We start from the raw sequence: 13,746 nt of genomic DNA, 5'->3' as shown, positions 1-13,746 counted from the left end.
GGGAAGGAGCTGCCTGTTGCTGTCTCTTCCCTCGTCCTCTGCCTCGTGGCAGATATGAATAGCCCTTTGCTCTCTTATTTTTAAAGGAACGAAAGGGCTGCGGTTGAAAAGTCGGTGCCTTTTTCTGTTGGGGAGTGACTTGAGGTAGAAAGGTGGATTTCCCGGCCGTAGCCGTGGCCACCAAATCCGATAGACCGACCCCAACTAACTCCTCTACGCATCGCCTGTCCACTGTCGTGTCCATAAAGCTCTTCTGGCCGAAATGGACATAGCACTTACCCGTGATGCCAGTGTGCAGATATCTCTCTGTGCATCACGCATATAAAGAAATGCATCCTTTATTTGTTCTAACGACAGTAAAATATTGTCCCTGTCCAGGGTATCAATATTTTCGATCAGGGACTCTGACCAAACTACCCCAGCACTGCACATCCAGGCAGTCGCAATAGCTGGTCGTAGTATAACACCTGCATGTGTGTATATACCTTTTTGGATATTTTCCATCCTCCTATCTGATGGATCTTTAAGTGCGGCCGTCTCAGGAGAGGGTAACGCCACTTGTTTTGATAAGCGTGTTAGCGCTTTGTCCACCCTAGGAGGTGTTTCCCAGCGCTCCCTAACCTCTGGCGGGAAAGGGTATAAAGCCAATAACTTCTTTGAAATTAGCAGTTTTTTATCGGGGCACCCCACGCTTCATCACACACGTCATTTAATTCTTCTGATTCGGTAAAAACTACTGGTAGTTTTTTCACACCCCACATAATACCCTGTTTAGTGGTACCTGTAGTATCAGCTAAATGTAACATCTCCTTTATTGCCAAAATCATATAACGTGTGGCCCTACTGGAAAATACGGTTTATTCGTCACCTTCACCACCGGAATCAGTGCCTGTGTCTGGGTCTGTGTCGACCGACTGAGGCAAGGGGCGTTTTACAGCCCCTGACGGTGTTTGAGGCGCCTGGACAGGCACTAATTGAGTGTCCGGCCGCCTCATGTCGGCAAACGACTGCTTAAGCGAGTTGACGCTATCCCGTAATTCCACAAATAAAGGCATCCATTCTGGTGTCGACCCCCTAGGAGGTGACATCCTCATATTTGGCAATTGCTCCGCCTCCACACCAATAACGTCCTCATACATGTCGACACACACGTACCGACACACAGCAGACACACAGGGAATGCTCTATACGAAGACAGGACCCACTAGCCCTTTGGGGAGACAGAGGGAGAGTCTGCCAGCACACACCAAAAAGCGCTATATATGACAGGGATAGCCTTATGATTAAGTGCTCCCTTATAGCTGCTTTTATATTAATATATTGCCATTTATTTTGCCCCCCCTCTCTGTTATACCCTGTTTCTGTAGTGCAGTGCAGGGGAGAGACCTGGGAGCCTTCCTGACCAGCGGAGCTGTGACAGAAAATGGCGCCGTGTGCTGAGGAGATAGGCCCCGCCCCTTTTTCGGCGGGCTCGTCTCCCGCTATTTAGTACATTTAGGCAGGGGTAAATATCTCCATATAGCCTCTGGGGCTATATGTGAGGTATTTTTAGCCTTTTTAAAGGTTTTCATTTGCCTCCCAGGGCGCCCCCCCCCCAGCGCCCTGCACCCTCAGTGACTGCCGTGTGAAGTGTGCTGAGAGGAAAATGGCGCACAGCTGCAGTGCTGTGCTCTACCTTAAGAAGACTGCAGGAGTCTTCAGCCGCCGATTCTGGACCTCTTCTTGCTTCAGCATCTGTGAGGGGGCCGGCGGCGTGGCTCCGGTGACCATCCAGGCTGTACCTGTGATCGTCCCTCTGGAGCTTCATGTCCAGTAGCCAAGAAGCCAATCCATCCTGCACGCAGGTGAGTTCACTTCTTCTCCCCTCTGTCCCTCGTTGCAGTGATCCTGTTGCCAGCAGGAATCACTGTAAAATAAAAAACCTAAGCTAAACTCTCTAAGCAGCTCTTTATGAGAGCCACCTAGAATTGCACCCTTCTCGGCCGGGCACAAAAATCTAACTGGAGTCTGGAGGAGGGTCATGGGGGGAGGAGCCAGTACACACCACCTGACCTGTAAAAGCTTTACTTTTGTGCCCTGTCTCCTGCGGAGCCGCTATTCCCCATGGTCCTTTCAGGAACCCCAGCATCCACTTAGGACGATAGAGAAATCAGGTTGTTAATATTAGACATTATATAAAGAATCTCTGTTCTCTGAAATCCTACTGTACAGACGGGAAGCAGTCAGGTTCCCGACAGTCAGAATCCAGACGCTGGAACCTCGACACTATTCTGAATGGACACCAGCATCCAGAATGAGTGCACCATCCCTGCGCCAGGATCCTGACAGGTGGGGTGCTGAACGCAGAGACACCGCGGACGCCCCTTACTCACCCATAATCAGCAGGATCCTGGCGTCGGAATTTTGAACGCCAGGATCCTGTGCGCCGGGAACTCATACTGATCCCGTACAGTCACAGTAAGTCAACTAAATGAGTAAGCAATTAATCATTAATGAAAACATGAAATGATTAGATTGTATGAGGCCCTCCAACTATGTCTATTTGGTATTACCCAGTTTTGTTCTATCACTGTTGTTTCCAATTGGAAAGCGCAGCGGAATTTGTTGCGCTATATAAGAAACGGTTAATAAATGTAAAAAAAAAAAGAAAAAAAGTCTACTTGTTGGGCAGACAAGGAGAACTGAGAAGTGCCTTAAGTTGTAGGTAAAGTCTGCCACCATGTGGTAATAAGAGGTAATACAGGCTGGATGATGTCTGGTAATGAGATCAAGGGGTGTAAAAAGCTGTGAGCTGCAGCCGGCTTCCACGTTCCATCAGGTTTCTCCATAGGACACACCCCACAAGTCAGGATATGCGATCCTAAAAACAGGATTTTGATACCTACCGGTAAATCCTTTTCTCCTAGTCCGTAGAGGATGCTGGGGTCCACTTCATGACCATGGGGTATAGACGGTTCCGCAGGAGCCATGGGCACTCTTAAGACTTTTCAATGGGTGTGAACTGGTTCCTCCCTCTATGCCCCTCCTCCAGACCTCAGTTATAGGAACTGTGCCCAGGGAGACGGACATTTCGAGGAAAGGATTTACTTTAATACTAGTGGTGAGATATATACCAGCTCACACCTCAACCATGCCGCACAACATGGCATTCAACAGAACACACGCCAACAGGCATGAACCAATTACAGCAACATGCTGAAACTAATATAACACAACTTGTGTTATGCTGGGTACACACTGGCAGATATATTGGCCAATCAGTTGGTTGTCCAATATATCTTTTGCTGATCTGCAGGTGTGTACAAGCAATATGTCTGTGAAAGACGTCTTTCACAGATATATTGCATCTGCTGTGCAACACAGCAGATGACCAATATATCTGCAGATATATTAGTGCATCTTTCAGTGTGTATGAACAATCCCCATCTGCGTATATAGCTGCAGATAGATTTAACAGCAGATATATCTTTAAGATTAATTGGCGCATCTTTCTGTGTGTATGAACAACCACCATCTGCAGATATATCTGCAGATTGATTGAACTGCAGATATATCTGCCAGTGTGTACCCAGCTTTACTCTAATAACAAAAACTGCAGGTAAAGTACGCACTGGTTTGGGTGCCCAGCATCCTCTACGGACTAGGAGAAAAGGATTTACCGGTAGGTATCAAAATCCTGTTTTCTCATACGTCCTAGAGGATGCTGGGGTCCACTTCATGACCATGGGGTTTATACCAAAGCTCCAGTACGGGCGGGAGAGTGCGGATGACCCTGCAGCACCGATTGACCGAACTTGAGGTCTTCATCGGCCAAGGTGTCAAACTTGTAGAATTTTGCAAATGTGTTTGACCCCGACCAAGTAGCTGCTCGGCAAAGTTGTAATGCCGAGACTCCCCGGGTAGCCGCCCAGGATGAGCCCACCTTCTTAGTGGAATGGGCCTTCACCGACGTCGGTAACGGCAATCCAGCCATAGTATGAGCGTGCTGAATCGTACCTCTGATCCAACGCGCAATAGTCTGCTTGGAAGCAGGACACCCAATCTTGTTGGGAGCATGCAGGACAAACAAAGACTCTGTTTTCCGTATTCAAGCTGTTCTAGCGACATAAATCTTCAAAGCCCTAATCACATCTAGAGACTTTGACTCAGTGAACGTGTCAGTAACTACTGGTACCACAATAGGTTGGTTTATGTGGAAAGATGAAACCACCTTTGGAAGAAAATGTTGACGAGTTCTCAACTCTGCCCTATCTTCATGGAAGATCAGGTAAGGGCTCTTGTGAGACAAGGTCCCCAATTCAGACACCCGCCGTGCGGATGCCAATGCCAAAAGCATCACCACTTTCCAAGTGAGAAACTTCAACTCTATCTCTTGTAGAGGCTCAAACCAATCCGATTGAAGGAACTGTTACACCACATTAAGGTCCCATGGTGCCACTGGAGGCACAAATGGAGGCTGGATGTGCAGAACCCCTTTCACGAAGGTCTGAACCTCTGGAAAAGAGGCCAATTGTTTTTGGAAGAACACTGACAAGGCCGAAATCTGGACCTTGACTGACCCCAATCGGAGGCCCGCCTCCACACCAGCCTGCAGAAAATGGAGAAAATGTCCCAACTGAAACTCTTCCGTAGGAGCCTTCTTGGATTCACACCAAGACACATATTTTCTCCAAATACGGTGGTAATGTTTCAACGTTACTCCTTTCCTGGCCTGAATAAGGGTGGGGATGACTTCCTTGGGAATACCCTCTCGGGCTAGGATCCGGTGCTCAATAGCCATGCCGTCAAACGTAGCCGCGGTAAGTCTTGATACACGCACGGCCACTGCTGCAGCAGGTCCTCGCGAAGAGGAAGAGGCCGAGGATCTTCTATGAGCAACTCCTGAAGATCTGGGTACCAAGCCCTCCTTGGCCAGTCTGGGGCAATGAAGATTGCTCGAACCCTTGTTCTTCTTATGATCCTGAGAACTTTTGGGATCAGCGGAAGTGGAGGGAAGACATACACTGACCGGAATACCCACTGGGTCACTAGCGCATCCACTGCAATTGCTTGAGGGTCTCTCGACCTGGAACAATATTTCTGAAGCTTCTTGTTGAGACGAGATGCCATCATGTCTACTTGAGGAACTCCCCAAAGACTTGTCACCTCTGCGAAAACTTCTTGGTGGAGGCCCCACTCTCCTGGATGGAGATCGTGTCTGCGGAGGAAGTCTGCTTCCCAGTTGTCTACTCCCGGAATGAAAATTGCCGACAGAGCCTTTACATGTCTTTCTGCCCAGAGGAGGATCTTCATCACCTCTGCCATTGCCGCTGTGCTTTTCGTTCCGCCCTGCCTGTTTATGTACGCGACTGCTATTACATTGTCCGACTGGATCTGCACGGGATGATCTTGAAGAAGATGTACCGCTTGTTGAAGGCCGTTGTAAATGGCTCTCAATTCCAGCACGTTTATGTGAAGGCAGGCTTCCTGACTTGACCATTTTCCTTGGAAGCTTTCCCCCTGAGTAACAGCTCCCCAGCCTCGGAGACTTGCATCCGTGGTTACCAGGACCCAGTCCTGAATCCCGAACCTGCGTCCCTCTAGTAGGTGAGAACTGTGTAGCCACCACAGGAGCGAAATCCTGGCTTTTGACGACAGGATTATCTTCCGGTGCATGTGTAGGTGGGATCCGGACCACTTGTCCAACAGGTCCCACTGGAATACTCTGGCATGGAACCTGCCAAACTGTATGGCCTCGTAGGCCGCCACCATCTTCCCCAACAACCGAATGCACTGATGGATCGACACACTGGATGGTTTCAATATCTGTTTTACCATTTTCTGGATTTCCAGAGCCTTTTCCACCGGAAGAAATACTCTCTGAACTTTTGTGTCCAGAATCATCCCGAGAAAAGACAATCTTGTCGTCTGTTCCAACTGTGACTTTGGATAATTTATGATTCAACCATGTTGTTGGAGTATTGACAGGGAGAGAGTGATGTTTTGTAACAACTGCTCCCTGGATCTCGCCTTAATCAGGAGATTGTCTAGATAAGGAATTATATTGACTCCTTTTTGACGCAGGAGAACCATCATCTCCGCCATCAGCTTGGTGAATACCCTCAGCGCCGTGGAGAGACCGAAAGGTAACATCTGGAATTGGTAATGGCAATCCTGAACCGCGAATCTCAGATAAGCCTGGTGAGGAGGATAAATGGGAACATGCAGGTAAGCATCCTTTATGTCTACAGACACCATGTAGTCCCCCTCCTCCAGACTGGAAATCACTGCCCTCAGTGATTCCATTTTGGACTTGAATCATTTCAAGTAGAGATATTCAGATTTTTTAGGTTTAGGATCGGTCTGACCGAGCCGTCCGGCTTCGGAACTACAAAGAGGCTTGAATAAAACCCCTCCCCTTGTTGTGACAAAGGTATCAGGACTATGACCTGATCCTGACATAATTTTTGGATTGCCGCTGTTACTGCTTCCCTTTCCGGAAGAGAAGCTGGCAAGGTCGATTTGAAAATCGGCATGGGGGAACGTCTTGAAACTCCAGCTTGTATCCCTGGGACACTATTTGCAACACCCAGGGATCCGGGTCATACAGAATCCAACCTTGGCTGAACAGTTTGAGACGTGCCCCCACCCGAGCGGCCTCCCGCAAGGGAGCCCCAGCGTCATGCTGAAGATTTGGCAGAAGTAGGGGTAGACTTCTGCTCCTGGGAACCTGAAGCCACTGTGGACTTCTTTCCCTTTCCCCTTCCTGCAAAGAAGGGGGAACCTCTCGCTTTTTTGTATTTATTGGGCCGAAAGGACTGCATGTGCGGGTGATGTGTCTTTTTTGCCGGTGCAGGCGCAGAGGGCAAAAATGTCGACTTACCTGCGGTAGCCGCCGAGACGAACGCATCCAGTCCATCGCCAAATAAGGCCTCACCTTTATATGGGAGAGCCTCCATATTTCTTTTGAAGTCTGCATCCGCGTTTTACTGACGAATCCACAACGCCCACCGAGCCGATACTGCCATGGTAGCGGCTTGTGAACTCAAGAGTCCAATATCTTTCATCACTTCTAGCATGTATGCGGCAGCGTCTTTGATATTCCCTAACTTAAGGAGTATCACATCTTTATCAATCGTGTCAATTTCTGATGACACGCTTTCTGACCATTTTTCAATAGCGCGACTCACCCACGTGCAAGCAATTGTGGGCCTGAGCAGCGTACCATTGGCAACATAAATGGATTTCAATGTAGTTTCCATCTTTCGGTCTGCTGGTTCTTTTAGTGAAGCCGTGCCAGGTGCAGGGAGAATTACCTTCTTCGTCAACCTGGACAGTGCACTGTTTCAACACAGGGGGTGACTCCCATTGTTTCCTGTCCTCCACCGGGAAAGGGTAAGCTATCTGAATTCTCTTGGGAATACGAAGTTTCTTTTTGGAATTTACCCACATCTCTTCAAAGAGAGTATTCAGCTCGTGGGAAGGAGGGAAAGTGACCTAGGATTTCTTTTCTTTAGAAATAAGCCTTCTCCTGAGGTACAGGAGTGGCTTCCGTGACTTCCAGAAGTTCCCTTATAGCTACAATCATATATTGTAATTTTTTTGCCAATTTATGATCTATTTCTCTGGAGTCACTATCCTCGACACAAGAATCAGTGTCCGTGTCGGTATCAGTATTCACAATATTCGCAAATGGTCTCTTATGTGACCCAGAGGGGTCGCCTGCGGATGGAAGAACAGAACCCTGAAAAATCACATCCTCCACAGATTTTCTCCAGCACTCAGCATGAGATTCAGACATCTAATCTCCTATTGATATGATTCACACTATCACGTATTTCTTTCACCCATGGAGGCTCTTGGTGTGTCGGCAGCGCCACCACATTACACTTCTGTGTCCCTAAAATGGTTTCCTCCGGGGAAGAACTCCCTGCCTCAGACATGCCTCACACGTGTACAACACACTCACAGACACACTGGGACTTACAGGGGACAGACCCACAGTAAAATCTGTCAGAGGGACACAGTTTAGGAGCAGCCAGTTCACAACCCCAGCGCCAGTATCTAATGCCTGTGAACACAGACTGCCCACTGACATGCAGCGCCTTTTACACAGTAAAACACACTTGTAAAGCACCAAATTCGCTTGGGCCCCCCCCTGTTTTGCATCCTACTTGTAGTCAGAAGTGAAGGAGGACCAGCGATGTCTCTGCAGCCTGAGGAGAGAGAAAATGGCGCTGAGCAGTGTGCTGGCTGCCTGAGGAAGAAGCTCCACCCACACAATGGCGCGTTTTTACCTCAAAAAATGTTCACAATATTTATACTGGCGGGGGTAGGGCTTTTTGCCAGTTTATAGAGGTGTTTTTGCTGCCAGGGCGCGACCCCCCCCCCCCTCCCCCCGCGCCTTGCAGTGCCTGTGTGTGTGGGCAGCAATGGCGTGCTGCGCTCCCGCCAGCCGCGCTGTACCTCAGCTGTCACTTTACTTGATAGAAGATCTGTCTTCTTCTACTCACCTGTCTTCTGGCTCTGCGAGGGGGGTGATGGCGTGCTGTGGGAGTGAGCATCTAGGCACAGCTAGCGTTCAGTACCCTTCAGGAGCTAATGGTGTCCTGTCAGCCAGAAGCAGAGCCATGAAACTCTGAGGAAGTTGGTACTGCTTTTGCCCCCTCAGTCCCACGAAGCAGGGAGTCTGTTGTTAGCAGATCTCCCTGAAAATAAAAGACCTAACATTAGTCTTTTCAGAGAAACTCAGTAGAGCTCCCCTAGAGTGCATCCAGTCTGCCTGGGCACATTTCTAAAACTGAGGTCTTGCGGAGGGGCATAGAGGGAGGAGCCAGTTCACACCCATTGAAAAGTCTTAAGAGTGCCTATGGCTTCTGCGGAACCGTCTTTACCCCATGGTCATGAAGTGGACCCCAGCATCCGCTAGGACGTATGAGAAAGTGGAATATTCTGATCACTCTTAGAAGCAGACAACTGGCGTCACTCAAACTACATGTCCCAGCATGCCCCATTAACTATATATTGTGGTTCAACTGAAAAAAGGGCAGTTTGCACAAAGACTACATTAAACTTATAAAAGGAAAAACAATAAATCAACAACAAACAAGACCTGACAAACACATGGCGGCTGATGCAGAGTTGGGAGCACAGCATTTTGCACGAGAGACAAGCCATGTTGCACTGCAAGGGGGGGCAAATACATTTATTGTTTTGCAAGAAGGATAAATACTAGCTGCTTTTGCATGTAGCTCACAACTGCTAGCAGCTTTTTGATTACACTGAAATGTAGTCCAGCAAGGACACGCCCTTCCCACCTCTAATACCCCCTTTCACACCGCCGAATTAACCGGGATAATGGCGTGTTAACCAGAGTCGCACAACTGCGTGAAAGGGTCGCATCACTGCGCAAAAGGGTCCCCTAAAAATAACCTGATCCAGTGACCCGGGAAACTAAACCCGGAAAGTGAGCATGGTTGGTCCCGCGAAAGACACAGGTTAAAGGTCAGTGTGAACGGGTTTACAGCACAGGAAGTGCCGAATCCCCGGGGTTTGGAGACGATGTCATCTCCAAGCACCAGCAGAACAGCACCCGTGAGATGCAGTGTGTGAACAGGGTCTGACCCGGGTTGGAACTGGGGATTTTGGTGTGAAATGGGTATAACTCTGCCCCACCTGCACTGCAACAGGGTTCTGCCCAGGTGCAAAGTTATTGGTCCCAACCCAGCCCCACAATATGTATTACACAGACTGAGCAGTAACAGGTCCTACATACCCTGAAATAATCCTGGATGGCGGCTGTGGCTTCACTGCGGATTCTGAGTAAGGAGCCAAAGGTGTTTGTCCTGCAGCGGAGGTGGGGGAACTGGCGGAGGTATTCTGGGGGGTGGTGCTCCTTTATCTTAAAGGGAAAGTCCTGCAGAAGAGAGAGACACCTGAAGGTATTACAGGTAACAGACACCAGACCCGGACTCCTCTCATGGACAGAATTCCTGACACAGACATCTCCAGATGGAATTAGAATCCTAAAGGATACTCCACCACACTAAATAGCTCTGGACGGAGTTTATAGATATAAAGAAGCCGTCACCATGCCCCCTCATTCTATAACTGTGCCGTGGACGCACTGCGGAATGTAAGAGCCCTGACCCCCTCCCTTCTCTCCTCTTCCTGCTCCGCCTGATGCCAACAGGAAGATCTCATGGGAGAGGCACCGGCTCAGGCTGTGCCAAACCGCAGAGCGAGGAAGAGGAGGAAGGAGTGCGAAGTGGGACCCTACACCCATCATGGGAGCCCTGGTGGAAGGGAAGTGATGTTTATTTTTACTACACTTTAGGATTTGTTGGAATCATCTATTAGACAATCTAGGCTCCTGCATAGGGCCCAGATTACGCAAAGCCATTTTTGCAGGGGTCTTTAGGACAGTAAGAGGTTAGGGGGTAAAGAGAAGGGGCCCTAACCAGTATGTTGCCTAGGGCCCCATGATGTGTGTGAGCCCATGTTAGGTACTGTTACAGTAAGGTGTCCAGCGTGATCCAGCTATAGGGACAGCAGAAGGATCAGTCACTGCACTATATAGGTGCCCTGAGCATGCAGCATACCCCGCCTCTCACATGTTACACGTACACACATATCACCCCGCCTCTACCATGTTACACGTATACACACACACACATCACCCCGCCTATCACATGTTACACGTACACACACACATCACCCCGCCTATCACATGTTACACGTCCACACACATCACCCCGCCTCTCACGTTACACGTCCACACACATCACCCCGCCTCTCACGTTACACGTCCACACACATCACCACGCCTCTCACGTTACACGTCCACACACATCACCCCACCTCTCACATGTTACACGTACACACACACACATCACCCCGCCTATCACATGTTACACGTCCACACACATCACCCCGTCTCTTACGTTACACGTCCACACACATCACCCCGCCTCTCACATGTTACACGTACACACACACACACATCACCCCGCCTATCACATGTTACACGTCCACACACATCACCACGCCTCTCACATGTTACACACAGACACACATCACCCCGCCTCTCACATGTTACACGTACACACACATCACCCCGCCTCTCACATGTTACACGTACACGCATCACCCCGGCTCTCACATGTTACACACACACACACATCACCCCGCCTCTCACATGTTATCCGTACAAACACACATCACCCCACCTCTCACATGTTACACGTACACACACACACACATCACCACGCCTCTCACATGTTACACGTACACACACACACACACATCACCTTGCCTCTACCATGTTACACATACACACACACCACCCCGCCTCTCACATGTTACAAGTACACACACATCACCCCGCCTCTCACATGTTACACGTACACACACATCACCCCGCCTCTCACATGTTACACGTACACACACATCACCCCGCCTCTCACATGTTACACGTACACACATCACCCCGCCTCTCACATGTTACACGTACACACACATCACCCCGCCTCTCACATGTTACACGTACACACATCACCCCGCCTCTCACATGTTACACGTACACACACATCACCCCGCCTCTCACATGTTACACGTACACACACATCACCCCGCCTCTCACATGTTACACGTACACACACATCACCCTGCCTCTCACATGTTACACGTACACACATCACCCCGCCTCTCACATGTTACACGTACACACACATCACCCCGCCTCTCACATGTTACACGTACACACACATCACCCCGCCTCTCACATGTTACACGTACACACACATCACCCCACCTCTCACATGTTACACGTACACACACATCACCCCGCCTCTCACATGTTACACGTACGTACGTACGTACGTACGTACGTACGTACACACACACACACACACACATCACCTTGCCTCTACCATGGTACACATACACGCACACCACCCCGCCTCTCACATGTTACACGTACACACACATCACCCCGCCTCTCACATGTTACACGTACACACACATCACCCCGCCTCTCACATTACACGTCCACACACATCACCCCGCCTCTCACATGTTACACACAGACACACATCACCCCGCCTCTCACATGTTACACGTACACACACATCACCCCGCCTCTCACATGTTACACGTACACGCATCACCCCGGCTCTCACATGTTACACACACACACACACACATCACCCCGCCTCTCACATGTTATCCGTACAAACACACCTCACCCCACCTCTCACATGTTACACGTACACACACATCACCACGCCTCTCACATGTTACACGTACACACACACACACATCACCTTGCCTCTACCATGTTACACGTACACACACACACCACCCCGCCTCTCACATGTTACACATACATCACCCCGCCTCACACGTTATACATACATCACCCCGCCTCACACATGTTACACATACACACGCATCACCTTGCCTCTCACATGTTACACGTACACACACACACCACCCCGCCTCTCACATGTTACACGTACACACACATCACCCCGCCTCTCACATGTTACACGTACACACATCACCCCGCCTCTCACATGTTACACGTACACACACACACATCACCCCACCTCTCACATGTTACACGTACACACACATCACTCCGCCTCTCACGTTACACGTACACACATCACCCCGCCTCTCACATGTTACACGTACACACACATCACCCCGCCTCTCACATGTTACACGTACACACACACACACATCACCCCGCCTCTCACATGTTACACGTACACACACATCACCCCGCCTCTCACATGTTACACGTACACACACATCCCCTTACCTCTCACATGTTACACGTACACACACATCACCCCGCCTCTCTCATGTTACACGTACACACACACACACACATCACCTTGCCTCTACCATGGTACACATACACGCACATCACCCCGCCTCTCACATGTTACACGTACACACACATCACCCCGCCTCTCACATGTTACACGTACACACACATCACCCCGCCTCTCACGTTGCACGTACACACACACACACCACCCCGCCTCTCACGTTACACGTACACACACATCACCCCGCCTCTCACATATTACACGTACACACACATCACCCCGCCTCTCACATGTTACACGTACACACACATCACACCGCCTCTCACATGTTACACGTACACACACATCACCCCGCCTCTCACATGTTACACATACATCACCCCGCCTCACACATGTTACACATACACACGCATCACCCCGCCTCTCACATGTTACACGTACACACATCACCCCGCCTCTCACATGTTACACGTACACACACATCACCCCGCCTCTCACATGTTACACGTACACACACATCACCCCGCCTCTCACATGTTACACGTACACACACATCACCCCACCTCTCACATGTTACACGTACACACACATCACCCCGCCTCTCACATGTTACACGTACACACACACACACACACATCACCTTGCCTCTACCATGGTACACATACACGCACACCACCCCGCCTCTCACATGTTACACGTACACACACATCACCCCGCCTCTCACATGTTACACGTACACACACATCACCCCGCCTCACATGTTGTACGTACACACACATCACCCCGCCTCTCACATGTTGTACGTACACACACATCACCCAGCCTCTCACATGCTACACATACACACAAATCACCCCGCCTCTCACATGCTACACATACACACAAATCACTGACCAGTGGCAACAATAGCCTATCACCTGTGTATATC

At 49.7% G+C, this 13,746-nt stretch overlaps 1 protein-coding gene across 3 annotated transcripts in view; it reads right to left on the bottom strand.

The window, feature by feature from the left end:
* Positions 1 to 13,746, bottom strand: part of NARS2 (asparaginyl-tRNA synthetase 2, mitochondrial) — an 83,204-nt gene that overhangs the window by 49,413 nt on the left and 20,045 nt on the right. For all 3 annotated transcript variants that reach the window (XM_063951315.1, XM_063951311.1, XM_063951312.1), the window contains exon 5: positions 9,755 to 9,895. In XM_063951315.1, coding sequence (XP_063807385.1) covers positions 9,755 to 9,895 — 141 coding nt within the window. The remainder of the gene's footprint in view (positions 1 to 9,754; positions 9,896 to 13,746) is intronic.

This window comes from Pseudophryne corroboree, chromosome 2 (genome assembly GCF_028390025.1).
Source record: "Pseudophryne corroboree isolate aPseCor3 chromosome 2, aPseCor3.hap2, whole genome shotgun sequence".
Classification (NCBI taxonomy): Eukaryota; Metazoa; Chordata; class Amphibia; order Anura; family Myobatrachidae; genus Pseudophryne; species Pseudophryne corroboree.
The sequence above is the reverse complement of the archived record's forward strand: the minus strand, read 5'-3'. Positions and strand labels throughout refer to the sequence as shown.